General features: G+C 38.6%; 1 protein-coding gene across 1 annotated transcript in view; it reads left to right on the top strand.

Moving 5' to 3' along the window:
• STK38L (serine/threonine kinase 38 like) overlaps window positions 1–18,080 on the top strand; it is a 49,305-nt gene extending 31,225 nt beyond the window's left edge. The window contains exons 4-14 of the mRNA XM_030459728.1: window positions 188–310; window positions 887–970; window positions 3,438–3,561; window positions 4,109–4,263; window positions 5,080–5,182; window positions 5,524–5,585; window positions 6,837–6,954; window positions 7,362–7,485; window positions 9,975–10,070; window positions 11,569–11,660; window positions 13,954–18,080. Of these exons, the coding sequence (XP_030315588.1) occupies window positions 188–310; window positions 887–970; window positions 3,438–3,561; window positions 4,109–4,263; window positions 5,080–5,182; window positions 5,524–5,585; window positions 6,837–6,954; window positions 7,362–7,485; window positions 9,975–10,070; window positions 11,569–11,660; window positions 13,954–14,081 (1,209 nt within the window). The 3' untranslated portion in view covers window positions 14,082–18,080. The remainder of the gene's footprint in view (window positions 1–187; window positions 311–886; window positions 971–3,437; window positions 3,562–4,108; window positions 4,264–5,079; window positions 5,183–5,523; window positions 5,586–6,836; window positions 6,955–7,361; window positions 7,486–9,974; window positions 10,071–11,568; window positions 11,661–13,953) is intronic.
• The last annotated feature ends 1,119 nt before the right edge of the window (window positions 18,081–19,199 follow it).

Here is a 19,199-nt window from a genome sequence, read left to right as displayed (position 1 = left end):
AAAATGCACGTGAGTCTGCTTGTGGGTCATGCTTTGAGATGCTTAGAAAGAATTCTCTATAATCATCAATCTAAAACATTTTCTCTATAATCCTAATGGGAGAGAGAATACTTCACAAGAAGGGAGATGGTATATCTTAACTTTGTGTTCTCAGATGACATAAATTTCTGTGTTTGTGTTTCCTTAGAAAAAACTGCGCAGGTCACAACACGCACGCAAAGAAACGGAGTTTTTGCGACTGAAGAGGACCAGGCTTGGCTTGGATGATTTTGAATCTTTGAAAGTTATAGGAAGAGGAGCATTTGGAGAGGTCAGTGGCTTTCTTGCTTAAATAGAATATTAAAATTACACCAAGCATTAGAATGGAACATTTTAATTACAGAATACAAAGTTCCATTTGGGGAGTTTTATTGCAGAAGAATAGCTGTTTGAGTAATTGTGAAAGTGTGATAAATCCAACAATGGATTATATGCACTGATTTCTCAAGGTCCCTGGATAGACCCTTAGTTTCCCACAGCTTCTTATTAGCCAAAACAGATGGTTTTTGTGTGGCCCCTGGAATGGTGGACTTGCAGTTGCACAGCTCCTCCCCGTAAAACTCATAGCTGTATCTGCTCCTGAATTTTAGTATATACAGTCTCACAACTACCTGGAATTTACTGGTCCTTCTAATTTCCTACAGCAAGAACTGCTTCAAAAATCACCTGTTGCCACTAAATGTCTGTGCTATATATAATGTAGAAGGGGGTTTTTTTTTCCATCTGTTTTTAAATTTTAACAAAGAACTTTTCCATGCCCTGCAATTTTGAGCCTTTCAATAGATTCCTTGCTGGAGTCTGGTTTCTGAGGGAGAGAAGATTGATGGGGTTATATTTCTTATTCTAGGTACGTCTTGTTCAGAAGAAGGATACAGGTCATATTTATGCAATGAAGATACTAAGAAAAGCAGATATGCTGGAGAAGGAGCAGGTTTGTGTTGTATAAGTACCTTAGATTTCAAACTTATCCTATCTAGAAAGCTGCTGAAGTTCTTTTGTGGCAAGGTACTGTTTGGTCATGTTGTCCTCTTCTATAGCCTTGATATTGGTTATATAAAGCATCTATGCAGTTGCTACCACAGTATAGAAGAATAAGTAGACAATTGGAAGTAAGGTGTTGTAGCAGCTTTTTAGAAATGCTTGCTTTACAACCAATGTGGAATAATGACAGTGATTTGAGTTTTTTCTCCCTTTCTTTATGAATACAGACCTTACAGTAATTCATCTGTACAACTGTGTTTCAAGGCAAATACTTGAAAAGTAATAGTAATGGTAATACTATGCCAAAGTAAAAAATGAGAGTTGGGTCTTGATTTGTTTTGCTTTTGGTTTTTGTTGTTTTTTTTTCTTTTACTTTTTAGTTAACAATTTACAGCAAATTTCTGATAGAACACTGTGCAAGTACTTCAGCACTACAAAGCAAATAAATCAAATGTGGATGTCTCAAGCAAAAGGGCAGATAAAAGAGGAGTTTCCTTACCTCTCCAAACCTTATGCATCATTTGATCTTGTATTACATTTCCCTGTAATGGTACTCAGACATTGGGGTTTTTTCCTGGAACAGACTTTTTGTCTCCTCAAACCAGTGCCCTGAATATAGGGACCCAGAGAAGCAGCAGCATGTTCTGCACAGCAGCCAGGATGTGTATGGCTCTCTGGCTGAAGTCCTGTCCCCATTTCATAACATGATGTGGCAAGGAGGCTGAGTTCACATTCTCCATTTGATTTGGGGCTGTAATTGCCTGGGTTGTTCAATTGAAAGAAACACAGGACACAAATACAAGAAAATAAAGATTTTGTTTTTTCAAGCCTGATATCCTTGGGAGATATCTTGACTGCTTTTCAAGCAAGTTTTCAAGTTATATTTTATATCTATATTGAGGAGTGGAGGATGGGAAGAAATATTTTCTGATGAGAACAGACAGATAGATAAGTCAAATCTGGAGTACCTACTATGACAAGAGAAGCCATTCACCTATGAAACAAACACATGCATGTCAAGATGTTCCTGTCCAATAGAATTGGGGAAGAGATGCACAAGATTGCTGCTTGTTGGAAATAGCCCTCAGAGCAGGAATAGTGATACGTGTTTTCTCTCCAGAAGTTGCTTTCTGGTGTATGAATAATGAAAATCTTAGATCTGTCATGAAATATTTTTCCATGCATATGGCATTCAGTTTCCTTCAGACTGAGGGTACATTCTTATGAAACATACATCCTTCTTGCCACCTCCCTTACTCTTAGTTTCCAATGAATTTATGGGTATCAAGTCTCTGTATTTTTCAAAGCCTCAGCAAGATCAGACATTCCCAAACTCACTTGCCCTGGAGTAATGCAAACAGCAGTGGTGGACGTACAGGTTCTGGCTCAGCTTCATACACAGCGCTGGAAGAGCAGATGTAGTCATTCCTTCCCTTTCCCAAAGCCCCAAACCCTTACCAATTTTTCACTGCTTCATTGCTACCTGCTGGCATCAATAAGGGCTAAAACTCACCCCAGCTCTTTTCCCACTTGGACCAAGGCACTTCAGTAGTTCAAGTGAGGTTCATTAAGTAAATATATAGGAGAGGCCTTGGAGTGTCATCTGGAAGTGGTTCACAGGCCATCAGCAGCATGTACAATTAGGGTTTGGAAACTAGGCAATAGTTTACTGTAACTGGGAGTCAAATATTTCTCTTTCACAGCAATAAATGGGTGGGGGGTTGCAGGAAATAATCAGTTTAGGCCCTCTGTCACTGTTGCTAGAGAGGATTGCCCAGTCTTATATTGCCAAGTTTAAAACTGTGAGATACCTGTTGAGAAGTATGTCAGGTTTTTTTGTTTCTTTGTACATGAGAAATCTGGTAACTTCTGACAGTAGTCATAACACGCCTGCCATTTATCCTCCTGGTTCTTGCATTAAGAGCAGCTCTGGCCATTTCCAATAATTATGTCAGTATTTGCACTTTGAATTGCTCATTAAATTTTTGTCTTAGCTTGTAGTACTGTATAAATATCTGTGATGGTTGGCTCTAATTTTTGTCAATGTTCCTGTTTCATCTTAGGGTATAATTAAAAAAAGGGAATCGTACCTTTCCATCATCTCTCTCAGTTCTTTCCAACAAAAAGAAACAGCCCAACAAGCTATGGTTTGCATTTCTAGAGACTGCTTCTGCAAAGTTGCAGGAACTGTTATTGTCAACTTTGAATTGACTTCTAGAGAGTTTTCTGCTGGGTATTTTGTAAGGGCTTTGTAGGATCTAGTAAAAAAACTATGAAAAATATGGGTATGAGAAATGCTTTATTAAATATCATGAAAATACATTGTAGGAATAGGAATATAATATGGGTTTCCCTGTTGAAATATTGAAATTTTCCTTTAATGATAGTTCGTTGTTTGTTTTTTTTTTTAAATCTAGGTGGCCCATATCCGAGCAGAAAGAGATATTTTGGTTGAAGCAGATGGAGCCTGGGTAGTGAAAATGTTTTACAGCTTTCAGGATAAAAGAAATCTTTACCTGATCATGGAGTTCTTACCTGGGGGTAAGCTGGATGTTGTGGTGTTAGGTGATTGAAGTACTTCTTTTGTAGCTTTTGTTGTCATCATCATAAAATGTTAGAAACAAACATGTTGTATAACTTGTTGTAATTTAAAAATTTAATGCTGTTCTAAATGAAGTCCCAGTGATGTAATAACTCTTGATTTTAGGGGAAGGGGAAAGGTTATGAAGAGGTGTTAAAATAAACTTGGATTAAATTATTACACCAATCTGATGTTCTGTTTTTTACAGCTGAACCTAGAAAGTAAAAAGCTAGTGAGTACCTCTAATACATGCATCATGCATTAAAATTTGCTGTATCTTTCTGGGGTATTCAATTAAAATTCCTATTTAGGATTTTCAACAGTTTTACATTGAGTTGACTAAGAAAGTATGTTGGGTTTGTAGGTCCTTGCAATAATAGTTTTATAATTAGTAGCTATAAGGCTGGTTACAAGGTTAAATTTGGATTCTCCTGGCATTTGATGTAGAATTCATCTTATGATTAAAATGTTCTGATTTCTGAGCTGTATTCTCTGCTTTTTGATTAGGTGACATGATGACCTTACTAATGAAGAAAGACACCTTATCAGAAGAAGAGACACAGTTTTACATTTCTGAAACTGTGCTGGCTATAGATGCTATTCACCAGCTGGGATTCATCCACAGAGATATTAAACCAGATAACCTTCTGTTGGATGCAAAGGCATGTAATGTGCTGATGTGCATGTAAACTGTCTATGCTTTGAACATATCCATCTGCACATAATACCATTTATAGTGGTACTAATTGTTGGGAACCAGTGATGCCACACCAGTGATTAAACTCTCTGGAGCAGAGACAAAAAGTAGTCATTGTACTTTCCTAGTAGAACACTAGTGCACTTCAACAAAGCAAAATATTTTTTTCTTGTGTGTGTGTGTATTGGAAGCCTTTTTAAGTGAGGCTCAGAGTGTCCAGATGCTTGTATTAACAGACACAAAAAACTGACAGGTTTAGTTACTTCAAGATGAATGAAAGCATGAAACATTCAGACTGCTAAATAATCAGGTCAACTCCTGCAGTTATCTCCTTTGTCTTATTAACTGCTCACCAGTGGAAACAGTCTGTTGGACTGACTATGGTGAACCATGAAATGGACCCAGTAAGCATCACACACAAATGTGTGGACCATCTAGCACTGGTATCTGGAAGCCTAATTTAAAAACAAACAGGTTACCATCAAAACAAAACAAAGGAACTTTTTCCCCAAAAGCTTTCTCAGTCTCAGTGGTATCCAGTTCAAAACAAACAAACAATCTTCTCTCAGCTATTGCTGAAATGTAGATGTAAGCATTCCCAGAGGGCAATAACTCTTTCTGAGAGAAAACACACTCTTGCAGTACGTCAGGATTCAGTCATTATTTGCTTACTTGTCCTGGACTAGGTAGTCCTGTGCAAGTCTCAGAAGGCAACTGCAGTTATTAACACTTTCTTTTTGAGCATTATCTTTCTAAATTTTTTTTCTATCTCTCTCTTTAGGGTCATGTAAAACTATCTGATTTTGGCCTATGCACAGGTTTGAAGAAAGCTCATAGAACAGAGTTCTACAGGAACCTAACACACAACCCACCAAGTGACTTCTGTAAGTATAAGGTGTCCTAGTTAAACATTTAAATACTTTTGAACTGCATCCCTGCCACATCATAATTTAATTCTGATGGGTTAAGTAAGATTGGTCAGGCTGATTGCATTTAGATGGAAAACTAGAAATGTGTATTCTCTAGGACATGGAAGCATTTTGACAGGAAAGGAAGCAAGTTATTCATTATCTTTGTCCCATCTCAAGTTAAAATCAGTTTTTTGTTTCTTGACTAAAGCATGATAAAGACATAAAAGTTATTCTTTGAAAACAAAGTGTTATCAGTCTTAATTCTCACAAATGCATTTATTATCTAATTATCTAATAACTGTTTTGTAAATTAGCATTTCAGAATATGAACTCCAAAAGAAAAGCAGAAACATGGAAGAAGAACAGGCGACAGTTGGTGAGTTAATAAAATTGTGTGGTGTTTTTTTTTTTCTTTTAAACCATTTACAGAATGTGTGCAATAAAAGCTGGGCAGTAACGCTGATGAGTTTTAACAACTGTAAGACCCTCATGCCTTACAGATGTTGCTCTCTCCAGGCTCCTTGAATTCTAATAAACTCCAAAGGTGATAGAATGGTTCCAGGTGTGGGATAGCTCAGCCCTGCTTTGAATTGTCACCAAAAACAGTTGCAAAAAACCTCAGTTTAAAAATTTTTGAACTTTTTATTTTGCACTCTCTGTTTAAAGTTATATGCTGTAGTAGTAATAAAAAAAAAAAGTTTTGGGGCTGTTTTTTGTTTCTGCATCAGACAATGAAATAGAATTGCAATTGTGCTGCTTCATAGGGCTGTATTTCACACCCTTATTCCCTCCTGGGTTGGATCCCTTAAAAAAAATGCATATCCCAGTAAAAGATTTAGGTGGCTGAACGGTGTAATGAAGCTAAGGTGAATAATGAGACAGCCCAACAGACAAAATAAAAGGCAAAAAATGACAACTTGTATCAAGACTATTTAAAAAGGAGCCATATTAGTGGTTTTCAATTGATTGAAAGCTAAATGACTTGGCTCTGTTCAAGAAAATGAATTTTGTTTGAGACAAGGCAAAGTGAAAGGGTTTTTCCTGGTGAAATTGGTTTGGGTGAGGTTTCTGTGGTTTTAGTTTTTGGTTTTTTGTCTATTCCTTCCCCCAACTCTTAGAAGAAATTTTCCATCAGTAAAAGAAATTACCCAATAGCTCAAGATCTCTAGCCTGCATGGTGAAAAGGATGGAGGTCCAGTAAGAGCTCAGATTAATTTGGCAATAAAGACAAAGTAATATGTGGAACAGCTACTGTATAATGATTGTCACACATGGGAATATACACCTGGCTATCCCTTAAAAAAAAAAACCAACAGCTACAACAACAGAACTTTAGTATATTCGTAAGGCAGCTGCCTGAAACTTTAGCTAGATGATGCTCTGCTATTGCAGTGGGATTATTTTATGATTTTGTCATGGTTCGAAGGATGATTTTCATTTACTTTTAAAGTTCCCTGTGCTTCCTTTTGCCAAAGGATAATGTTTGGATTTTAGATATTGTGAATTCTCAAAGCAAGCATTCTTGTTTATCCAAGTAACAAGATCCTATATATAAATGCCCAGGAAAAGGTTTTGCAAAGCATAAAAATGTACTGTTTATCTTTCAAATTTTTCTTCATTTTTCTAGGCATATTCTACTGTAGGAACCCCAGATTATATTGCACCAGAAGTATTTATGCAGACTGGGTACAACAAGCTGTGTGACTGGTGGTCTTTGGGAGTGATTATGTATGAAATGCTAATAGGTATGTCAAAGATACAACCTAAGAATCATTCATGGGGTTCAAAGGTAACAGGGTCCATTAGTTGACCAGGTTTGATCACACACTGGAGGTACCTGAATTTCATACAGTTCTTTCTGGAATAAGCTCCAAATTAAGCTTCCAGAGAACTTTGAAGTTCTCCCACCTTTTCAAGAAGACAGCAAGGGATGCCTCTGTTGTTTCAGTGAATAACTGTTCACTATTAGTTGTTTTTGAGGGTCGGTCTCATTACCTGGATGTGACATTAAAATAATGTTTTATGTTGCATTACCAGAGAACTTTTGGTTAGTACTAGTTGTTAGATTTGGGAGCTGTGGTGGCAAAAGCAGAGGCCCAGGTCACTTTCCTCTTCTGGGAAAAGCTTTTTAATTTTTCTATTATTTGTGCAGGGTATCCACCCTTCTGCTCAGAAACGCCACAAGAAACTTACAGGAAAGTTATGAACTGGAAAGAAACGTTGATATTTCCTCCAGAGGTGCCCATTTCAGAGAAAGCAAAGGACTTAATTCTAAGGTCAGTAACAAAAGCTCACTTCTGGCCACTCAGCCAGGCCTCCTTCCATGAGGTTAACTTTGTGCTCTACATGATGGAAGCTTTAAATTGGAGGGAAGCAGGGCAGACTGAAAAAAAGAAAGCAATTAACACACAATTTTTTTCTCTTCTCTGAGGGAACTAGAAAATAACAGCTCACCATCATTTAATGCACTAAACAGAAATCTTTATGTGTTTTGGATTTTCACACTTTTCCCAAAACACCAGGTTTTGATACATTCAGATTGCATTGAAGTTTTTGCAGGGGTTTTTTTGTCAAGGTGAGGCAGAAATGGTTTCTAGTCTTGGGACGTTTCAGGATTCATCAGTACAGCAAACAGCAAGCAGTTATTCTTAATCCAGTTACAGTCATACTAACACAGTTAAAATTAGTTAATTAATACTAGTATTACTTTAGAAGTTTAACAGTTTTATTACATTTTCAGTATCTGTCTCTCTAGTACTTTGCTTAACCTTTACAGTGTGTTGTCAGCATCTTGAGTTCTTTACTGGAAAGCATGTGGTTTTGCTGCTAAGCATCTTTTCCTCCTCAGTCAGGGCTGTTTAAGGCATTTTCAGGTATTTCAGCAGCTCATTTATTAACATGTCTTGCTGATTATATAACCAAATTCCTGAGCCAAAGACTACTTGAATTTATTAGTTTTTCCCATATATGAAGGGATTTTAATTAGAGTAAAACATGTTTAGGTACAGACAATTTACTGAAATAAGGTCAAAATAGCAGGTTGGGCAACAAACACCTGACTATTGTGTACTTAGCACATTATGGCTTGGACAAGTTAGACAACAGTTACTTCAGACTAAAGGAAGTTGCAGACTGAAGTTTCTTTATTTTTATGGATATAGGTAAAACCAAACTAAAATATCCTCAAGTTTAAACAAAGCCTGACCAATCCCAAAACCTGGTCTGGTTAACTGTTCTTACAAGGCTTGAGGTCTATTATTAGTTCTTGGCATCAACCAATAGCTGGGCTGCAGTAGAAATATAAGCAGGTTTTTTTCCCAAGTGACACTCAACTACAAGTAAAAGAACATTACAGTCTATAATTGGAGACAGTTTATAGCCTACCTTGCTACATTATTAAATTATCTGCTGAAAATTTCACTAACCAGTGGGAAGGTGACCTTTTTTTTTTGTATTGCAATGTCTTGATGTGAAAAGTGCCTTGTAAATCTGGATGATGTGATCATGTGGAGAGATGGAGTTCAAGGTAACTCAAACAATCAACTTGAGGCTTTGCTCATCTATGCAAACAGGATTTCTGATAACAAAGGCCAGCTGACTCTTAGAGCAACAGGATGCCCATGTCCCTGTGCTACCAACTGCTTCCCATGTCCAGGAGGTTATCAGATGACTCCACGTTTGGCAGGACCAAGCTTTTCATTTGTCATGGACATTTTTCCCATTATTGTAAATCTCCCTCTGTATCCCTGACACCTCTTGCCATGCTTGCAGACTGCAAGGACAGTGTAAAAATATAAAGCAGTTAAGCCTCTGCTGACACATACAAAAGATAGCTTGTGTTTAATGAATTCCCAGACCAAGCATTGGTATGCTCACCATCTCCTTGATGAGATTTTTCAGAGTCTTTTCCAGCCAGTGAGGTGTCAGGCCAGAAGGGTTAGATTTTTATGCTCCCTGGAACAAATCCCTGATGGCACTGAGTTGCTGTTAGAAAGCTTCCATTTCCCTGTTGTGTTTTGTTTTTTCTTTTTAGGATTTCATACATTTCCTTGTTGGTGCTTTTGTGCCTGCTTACTTGAGCAGGCAACTGTTCACATTTCAACAGTTCTTTATGCCTCCAGTTTCACTTTTTTTCTTACTTGACTCTGAGGACTTTCTTTTCACAGCTGTTTCTCATAAGCTGACTTTTTGTCCTGGAGTCTGAGCTGAGGTTATGCATATCAGAAATAGGCCTTGGGTCTTTGTACCCCGAGCACCTGAACCTCTTAAGGAGAGGGGAAAAAGAAATAATAGGGGAAATAGGGGTGTGGCATGTTTTGAATGTCTGTTGGCTCACTGTAGTTCCAAAATGTGATGTCAGAGAGTAGTCCTTTTTCACTAAGTTATTTTTACTTTGAAACATGGGGTTTTAACCAGTTGAGAATATCTGGAGGATTTTTCAGTGGTAGGGACTTAAGCCTTCACTCCAAGCTAATCTTACATAGCTAGAACTTGCAGCAACTTTTCACAGACCTTGAAGATGGAGATGCATCAATTTAGAAAAGGTGTCATTTACTGTTATCATGGCTTTTTGTTTTGGGACTAACAATATTCTGCTTCTACTATTTCCCTTCCCTCCAAGAGCAATGGGCTGCTTTTATGTTATGTCAAGGGATGGAGAAGTTTGAAACAACTTCCTCAAATTCCTGATAAGAGGACAGTAGGCCTGTTTTATTCCTCTGTCTGCATTTATTATAACATTCCTTTTATTTTTTTACACTTTCAGGTTTTGTACTGACTCGGAAAATAGAATTGGTAGTAATGGAGTAGAGGAGATAAAAGATCATCCATTTTTTGAAGGAGTGGACTGGGGACATATCAGGTATATATATGTATAGACACACACATTTTCAAGAAAGAATAAATGCCATATAAACAAGAATTTAGTGGACTGTGATATCAAAGACAATTATTTATCATTTACTTCAAACAGCAGCTACTGTCAGTTGTAGGTGGTTGTGACAGGGAAGGTTTTTAGACCTTGCTAACTTTCATAAATCTGATCAATTTAACTGCCTTGAGATGCCTTAGATTGACTCAGAGTGCCTGGGATGGAAAAAAAATTGTGTTAGGGTGGCTGTTATTTGTGATGTATGCTCTGATATCAGCAGAGAGCTCCTCTTCCAGTAGTAACGTGCTCTGCAGCTACTGCTAGAATTGACTTATTTTGGAATAGGAGCACCAGAAGAGCAAACTCAGGTCTAAAAATGAAGGGGAAATAGATGAAGAGGAGAGACAGCAAGTAGGAAGAAAACACAGAGCATGTCCTTACTGCACACTGCAGATGCTACACCTGAGTGAACCGGCGTGTCTGCATAGTGCTGGGCAGAGCCACTGACTCACCCCAGTCTCACAGACTCTGTGGCCAAATTCTGCAGGGCCAGCCCTGGGCAGAGGGCCTGGCTGAGGCAGCTGTACCAGTTCCAGCCTGAGTCTGTGCCTGCAGATGCTGAGCTACTTCTGCATGTACCCAAAGTGTTAACACCTTTACAGCAGACATTGGTGGGAATGCAGGTATTTTCCGTTTGAATGGTGGTTACTGTTCAGCTCTCTAAGGTCACCTGCTCTTTTGGTAATACTGCAATTTTCTACATGAAAATATATAGTGTAGACATGTGATTGTCTATCCTCTTTTACCTAATTTCCTCTGGTGCAATAAACCTCATTTAACTTAGCTTTTCAGTGTGGGAGACATTAATAAGCCACAAGAGCAGTGACGTGTTCACACCACAATTGGCAACCTGGCAAAATGGTTTCCCTGATCCACCCGGGAGTGGATTTAATTGTAATAATTACAACCTGTAATAAGCTTACAGGTGTGAACTAAGGACTTTCCCACAGTGCTGTGTTGTAGTTTGAATGCTTTCGTGGGACAGATCACTTAAGCAACTTCAAAAGCCACCTTAAAATTTCTAAGAGCTGCTCAACTGTTGAGCTAGCAAGGCAGTAATGTGTCAGAACCAACTCATTTTGGGTGAGAGACACTGGTGACTTGAAAGGTATTTGGATGAAATCCAAATGATGAGCATTGGAATTGTAAAGCAACACATCTGATAGCTCCAAATGCAAGTAAAATCCTGCTCAGCTGGGTAGGCTGGGTTTATGAAATGAGGGTAACCACAGTGGTTCTTGGTGACAACAAAGATGGTAGTGATAGCTATTTGGCAGCTAAGTGTGGAATGCTGTTTCAGTTAATGGGAAAATTATGTTTATGTTAATTAAAGGGATGTTGTAGCTGTAAAAAAGCTAAGTTAAACGAAACTGAACTGAATATATCTTTTCCTAGTATTCAGTATTCTAACATTTATTTCTCTTTGCAGGGAAAGACCGGCTGCAATCCCTATAGAAATCAAAAGTATTGATGATACTTCTAACTTCGATGAATTCCCCGAATCAGATATTTTACAGCCAGGTGAGACTGCCATTGTAAATTGCAAATTTCTATCTATGATATGCCAGAATACTCCACAGATGCTTTTGTTGTTCTTTCTATGATTAATTTTTCTGATACCCTAATGAAGATAATATACAGACTTGATCTAAGACTTTCTTTCAAAATATCATAGAATCATAGAATCATAGAATTGGCTGGGTTGGAAGGGACCTCAGAGATCATCAAGTCCAACCCTTGAACCACCGTTGCGGTTGCTAGACCATGGCACTGAGTGCCACATCCAGTCTTTTTTTAAATATCTCCAGGGACGGAGAATCCACCACTTCAGTGGGCAGCCCATTCCAATGACGGATCACTCTTTCCGTAAAGAAATTCTTTCTAATATCTAACCTAAACTTCCCCTGGCACAACTTAAGTCCATGCCCTCTTGTCTTGTTGAAAGTCGTTTGGTAAAAGAGCCCAACCCCCACCTGGCTACACCCTCCTTTCAGGGAGTTGTAGAGAGCGATGAGGTCTCCCCTGAGTCGCCTCTTCTTTAGGCTGAACAACTCCAGTTCTCTCAGCCTCTCCTCATAGGGTCTGTGCTCGAGTCCCTTCACCAGCCTGGTTGCCCTCCTTTGGACCTGCTCCAGGACCTCGATATCCTTCCTGAACTGGGGGGCCCAGAACTGGACACAGTACTCAAGGTGTGGCCTCACGAGGGCTGAGTACAGGGGCAGAATCACTTCCTTGGACCTGCTGGCAATGCTGTTCCGGATACAGGCCAGGATGCCATTGGCTTTCTTGGCCACCTGGGCACACTGCTGGCTCATGTTCAGCTTCTTGTCGATCCAGACTCCCAGGTCCTTTTCTGCCTGGCTGCTCTCCAGCCACTCTGTGCCCAGCCTGGAGCTCCCCATGGGGTTGTTGTGGCCAAAGTGCAGGACCCGGCACTTGGCCGTGTTAAAACTCATCCCGTTGGAATCAGCCCAACCTGTAATCTGAAATGTATCTGAAATGTAAACCTGTCTCTCATTTCTTCTACCTCCTCAGAACTTTGGGAGAGGGGGGGAAACCGCAGATTTTAACAGTTAAATGTACTGTTCCATATATAGTGAGCATAGAAAACAGTACAGTTTTCTATCATACATTCTGTCTAATGAATTTTTGGTAAAACATTATGCCCTGATTTGCTTGTGATATTTCATGACTTCTGAGTTTCATGTCAAATGTAAATGCTCGTATATTTGTGGTCAAAAATTTTCAGACAGTTTATTATTTAACATAAGAATTTGAGCCCTGTGTGGCTATGCCAATAATTTAAGCTTTTTTAATTGTTAATTTTCATTGGCAAGTAGTAGGATATTTTTATACATAAAATTTGATTCTCTGACATGCCACGTTCTCCCAGATCACAGTTTACGATTAATTATCAAGGTCTTAAAGGTAGGTGAATATATAATAATGATTGATGGCAGATAATTGTAGATGTGCTAACAACAATCAATTACCAAAAAGCTGTTTGGTTTTGGGTTTTTTTCTTAAATGACTTTTATTTAATGGCAATGAAGTTTGTCCTTTTATCGCAAAACCAGTCTATCTCCAGTGCCTAAGTTAAGCTGTTTAAGTCCATATTTGGCTAATGCCAAATACTTTTGTATTGGTTTTGGCATTTTAGACCCACTGAAAATGTTACTGTACATCTAGATACCTGGATACAACTTTTGATATGGGTGTGTTGGCATCTTGAGATGAAAAGATTGTTAGAGAACTCTAAAGGCAGCAACCAGAGCGCTAAATATAGAAACTCACTGTAGTGAATGTCCCTGTGCAGCATGCCAGCCATGTGGGCTGTTCATAAAATAAAAGGAGGCTGTACAAGCCCCATGGATGCAATAAGCAAGAAAGAAGCCCTTGGAGAGTGCTATGTGTAGTTCTTTTGGGAGAATTCAGATATCTTTTTCTTCTGCGTGGGGTGAGGATAACATGATATGTTGTATATGCGTTAGTTGTGCATGGAGCATTCTAAATGTTGGAGTTTCTGTAACTGTATATCCTGTGCATGTTAGAGGTGTGTAGACATACTGAAAAAAACAACCCAAGCCCCAAATAAAGCAAAAAAAACATTTTTCCACTGCAGAGACATATGCTGAAATTACATCTCAGACCACTGACTAAAGGCAGCTGACCTGATTAGAAACAGGATTTATTCAAGGGGTTTGTTATTAAGGAAATAACAATTCAGGTCTGTCTATGCCAGTGCTCTGTGAAGAATCCCCTCGGAGGGAGTGCTGGTTTTAATTATTTTTTTCTTCTTGTTTCTGAATTCCAGTGCCAAACACAACGGAACCTGACTACAAATCCAAAGACTGGGTTTTCCTCAATTATACCTACAAGAGGTTTGAAGGGCTCACGCAGCGTGGCTCGATCCCTTCCTACATGAAAGCTGGGAAGTTGTGAAACAACACACAGACCCACAAAAGAAATTAAAATACAAACCTCAGGTAGCTGCATCACCAGACCCGCTTGGCATTAGTTATCAATACATTGACTCTGGTGCGCATCAGTTTCACAAGGAAATTCTACAGGATTAGGATTTCTGAGACTACTACAGGAATTAGTTGGCAGTGCCAGCTGGCTTTTTTTTTTTTTTTTTTAATATTTGAATATTTTTGTTAACTTTATTATACGAAGGTACTGGAATAAAAGGAACGTTCATCCCTTTGTAACTGCACTGCCTACATGTGTATAATGGTTAATTATGCCTCTCTGTACTGTGGCTGTGTTTGTACTGTAAACCATCTAATCCACCCAGGAGTAAAGCATATCATTTTACAGAGTATTGTTATTATGCTGCTTACCTGGTGGGTTTTAGATATGCAGTATAAAAAAAAAAAATTGCCCACATTTGCAAAACTTTTTGAGCAGTTGCTCTAGGGTGTTCCAGTTGTGGTCTGCAGGTACCCCATGAATGTGGCAACATTGGATTATTTTAAATAGCAGTGTCCTTGTGCCCTGCCTTCCCAAACTCCTCCCCATCAGAGGGCTTTATCAGCCAATCATTGCTGCTTCTCTTTCCTCCTTTTTCCACTGTGTAGCAGTGAAACAGTAGTCCCTGTGATCTGTTTAGTGGTATTTCTGCTTTAAATTATAGTTGATGGGTATGACTGTTTAAGATGACGGTGCCTGTTGGCAGCTTCAGAATTAAAAAAATCTGAATTAAAATTATAAGTATTTTTAACAGAAGGGAAACTTTCCAATACCAGATTCTGAAGGGATGGCAGACATTCCAGGACTGCAGTCCTCCTCCTTCTGTAAGCCAGATCATAATATTGCTACACATTCAAATAGCCTTTTCTCTCTGTGCAAAATATATTCTAGAAAAGTGACCAAATAGCTGCTTTTTTTTTTTTTTTTTTTTTTTTTGTCTCTATGAAAGTTCCAGGCAGAAGGGATCCTGCTCTAGCCTTTTCTTTCCAGAGTACCCCAGAGCAACCTCTGCCAAGCCTGAGGAAATGGAGTGCCCCTCTAGACTGACTTTCCTGTGGGCTCCATCTCCTTCTGGTATCTCCATCTAATGTGGACCATGGAATTAAAACAGTTCAGCTGAGCCTGCAGTCCAGTTTCCAGAAACTCCAAACAACCATGACTTGATTGAGCACAGTTTCTAAATGCTGTTCTTGTTATTCTACAGGATGATAACAAACTGACAGCAGAGATGGGTCTCCTCCTAGTTTGAGGAAACTGCAGCAGAAATCCTTTTGTATGCAGGGTATGGTTTTGCTTCTCAGCTCAGCAGCACTCCTAGAACAGTTTGCTATTATCTGGTTGTTGGCAGCTTTTTTCTAGATCTCTCCCTGTACTAGCATATTATCTGCAGTACTTTGAATCTATCACAGTACAGATGTCTGTCTTTTCTGGTTACAAGAGGGATTTACATCAGTGAAAAATTCCCCAGTAAATGAACATGAATAGTCACTGTTGCTGTCATCCTCCTTTGAACACAAGTGAAAGGCACTTTAAGGCCTCTACAGTGCCCATAGGAGTGAAGCATGGGATGTTTTGGCATGCAGGAGGAAAGACTTCATTAGACAGACTTTTGAAGCAAAATGGAAGTGACTATTTATAAAGCCATTACAGAAATATTTATTGCTGTTAGGCACCATGGTATTGGCTGTTCCAAATTATTTGCAATATTTTGCAACAGTAGGGTAATCTGGTTTGTTACAGACTAGTTACTTGCAAGATTTCTGCTCATCAGTGTCTTGCTGATGTGCATGTAGCCTTCTCCAGTCCAACAGCTACGAGGTTCCTCAAGGGTTTCAGTGATGTCTTTCCTTCAATATTTTGTTTTCCCTTCAAGCATCTAATATCTATTATTTATACAACATTTCTAAAAAAATTTTAGTCTTCAGCATATCACAGAGGAGTAGCCATGGCCCCAGGGCCTGTTCAATGTATACAGTATTATATCAGAACAGGGCTAAGCTCAACTTTTGTCTAAATGCTGAACTTGTGTGAACGTTGATCTCCCAGTTTTTCTTCCCAGACCTCACACTAATTAACACTGCTTTACTGCCATTGAGGCAAAATCTGAGGGATTTTGCCTCAGAAGCTCCCGAGAAGCTCAACCTGTATCAATTCAAAGGCTATCCAAAAACAATAAATAACTTTAATCCACCTTTACATTTTCAGACTTCAGTTTACCAGTGCCCTAGCATTTTTTGAGGTTTCTCAGGCAGTTTCTTGTCTCTAAGGTACTCAATCCATTCTAAGACTTGGGCAGAACAGTCCAAGATGCAAACTTGGCCTCAAAGGACAGTGCTGTTCAACAGAGAATTTTTATTAGTTTAATTTCCAGTCTCATTCATGGGGCACTGTGCACACCAGAAATGGAATTCTGGCAAACAATGCATTTCAAAAGACCACAGTTACTTAGTGTAATATAAAAAGAAGCCTTTGCTTGAACTTGCTAAGACAAGATGTTTCATGGAAACTGCAAATGCTCAGTAATACTGGTGATTTTTTTATTTTCTGTGGGGTTTGGAGGAAGAGAGAAATACACACTTAATTTCAAGCTGTCTAATAACTATGTGCATACTCACTGGTTTACAAACTTGGGAAAAAGCTCAACCCTTATATTTGTAACACTAAAGATTATAGGCATTTAAAACTGCAGATGATTAATCATATCAGTGCTCACATTAGGAGTTCTGTCCACAGGGAAATGGCCTGCAGCCTGTTTAGCATTAACTTCTGTATTGTGGTAGTTGATTATTTTTTTTAACATAGCATTATTTTAATCAGTAAGTCAAGTTAAACAAAATATTAACTACTGCTTTTAGGACAATAGAGATTTTTTTTTAAAGGTGAAACTGTGGCAGTGTAATGGATTAAAGAGAACAGAATGTTAATCTACACTGGCTTTCAAAAAATGGAAGTGCAACATATCTTTTGTTATTTTTGTCTTATTCCTTTGGATGGTTGTGTTTTTTCCTTTGGCAACGTTTGTCACTGTGCCATTTATTTTTCTTATTCTTGGAGTACCAAAGATCCTGAAATGGCTTGATGATTGCAACCATGTGAAAATTTATTTTCTGAAAGTATGTTTTGTTAACCTTTGTTAAAACGTGGAATTGTGTATGCAAATTGTTATCAGAGGTTTGCTGCGATATTAACCTATTCCAGCAGGAAAAGCCTGAGTGCATCAAGAAGTGGTGAGCCTGAATACAGTTTCTGGATCTGAATGCCCAGGCACTGGGGGGGAAGCTTGGATTGGGAAACGCAGCTGAGCTTTTGCACTTTGTTCATCTCCAGCCAGTGCGAGTGAGTGGCCTTAGGGTACAGAACATCAGCAGAGGTTGTTTCATGTGCAAAAGGATTTTTAAAAAAAAAAAAAAAATTGCCAGCATTCAGAAATCAAGCATTGTTATCCTGCATTTGCACTGTTAAATTTGCCTTGCTGGAGAGTTATATAAGTGTTATTTTTATAGGTCAATTGTTAAAAACCTGAGCCATTGGATACAGTATGGAGCATCTGACGTGGGTGGATTCACCTCAGTGCAAAGGGGCTTGCTGGAAGCTCTCCACACTACTCAGACAGATGGGCATAAGCAGTACAAAGGGTGTTGTGTTGGCTCCTTCTAAAGAGGTGACTTTCCTCCTCTGCAACAGCAAGTAGGGAATACTGCAGTTTAGCCCAGTTATACTCTAATGCTTAGGAAGTGCTCTCACTTTTTCAATAATATGAGCAATTACAAGCATTGTAACATACTGTACCTTGTCCTTTTATTGTTGATATATTACAGCAGCTTGTTCTTGGAGTCGAAATGGCAACTGCTATATTTTTCTTAGACTGTTTCATTAGTTGTGGTTGGGAAAGTTACATAGAAGCATTATAAAAATTTATATGAGGCTTTTTACAGCATTTGAAAATAAAAGTAGCATTCTTTTTGTAAAGTTTCTGGGTTTATTTTTTTATACAAGTGTTCTGGGTTTGTTTCTCTTATGGAATGGGAGACATCTGAGGAACTGAGACACCATTTTGTGTCTTCTCATTTTGAATTCCATGGACTGTGAAAACCTGGTGCCACTCCTCTCATTCAAAGTAGAGGTCTGAAAAACTGCTCAACCTGTACCAACTGCAGTCATGTGGAGCTGCTTCTAAAATGGTTATTGCTCTTTGCAAGAGACTTTTCTTCTTCCCTGTAGAACATAATTTATACAAGAAAGTGTAAGTACACAGGCAGTTGTCCTTCACTTCACTAAAGAAGCAATTTTGTGCTACTGTTCCCTGTTCCTTGCTGAGTTTAGCACAGTGGCAGCAGATGCAGTTGTGAAATAGTCATGTAAAAAAAAAAAAAAATTAGAATTGAGCAGCTGAAAGCAAAGGAGAGGTAGCAGCTGGTGACTGGCTTTCTTTGAAGCCCTGCAATGAATAACATCCTTCTACTTGAAAATTGCTGCTCTCAGTAAATGATACAATTTTAACATAATTTAAAAAATTCTATTTAATGGGATTACATTTTGCTTCCAGTAACCAGATACTATATCTCAAAGCTAAGTATCATAAAGAATGGGAGGCTTACTTCTCTATCTCCTTGCATTACCAAATTCAATATTCCTCAAAAACACGGCACTTTATTGGCAAATATAAAGGCTATGCCTTCAGCATGTGCAGAAATACGTTTGGTTTTTTTGTAATCAGTCACTTTTAAGTATAGTTTAGTAGTTTTAGTATAGTTTAGTATTTATAAAACAAGCAGCAAATATCTGTTGTGCATTTTCCATCTCTTTACTCTTGTACAAAATGTGCCGTGTACATAAGCAAAACAAATATGCTTTGGACAATAAAATGTCTTTTCTGACAGTCTTCCTATGGAAGGAGAAGGGAGGAATATTTATAAACCATCTGTCTGTCTTGCTGTTGGGAGTGATGGCTGGGAAAGTGTTCAAGGCCAGGCTGGATGGGGCTTTGAGCAACCTGCTCTAGTGGGAGGTGTCCCTGCCCCATAGCAGCAGGGTTGGAACTAAATGATCTTTACAGTCCCTTCCAACCCAATCTATTTTATGACAATA

This window comes from Calypte anna, chromosome 1 (assembly GCF_003957555.1).
Source record: "Calypte anna isolate BGI_N300 chromosome 1, bCalAnn1_v1.p, whole genome shotgun sequence".
NCBI lineage: Eukaryota > Metazoa > Chordata > Aves > Apodiformes > Trochilidae > Calypte > Calypte anna.
This window is presented reverse-complemented; position numbering and strand designations above follow the sequence as displayed.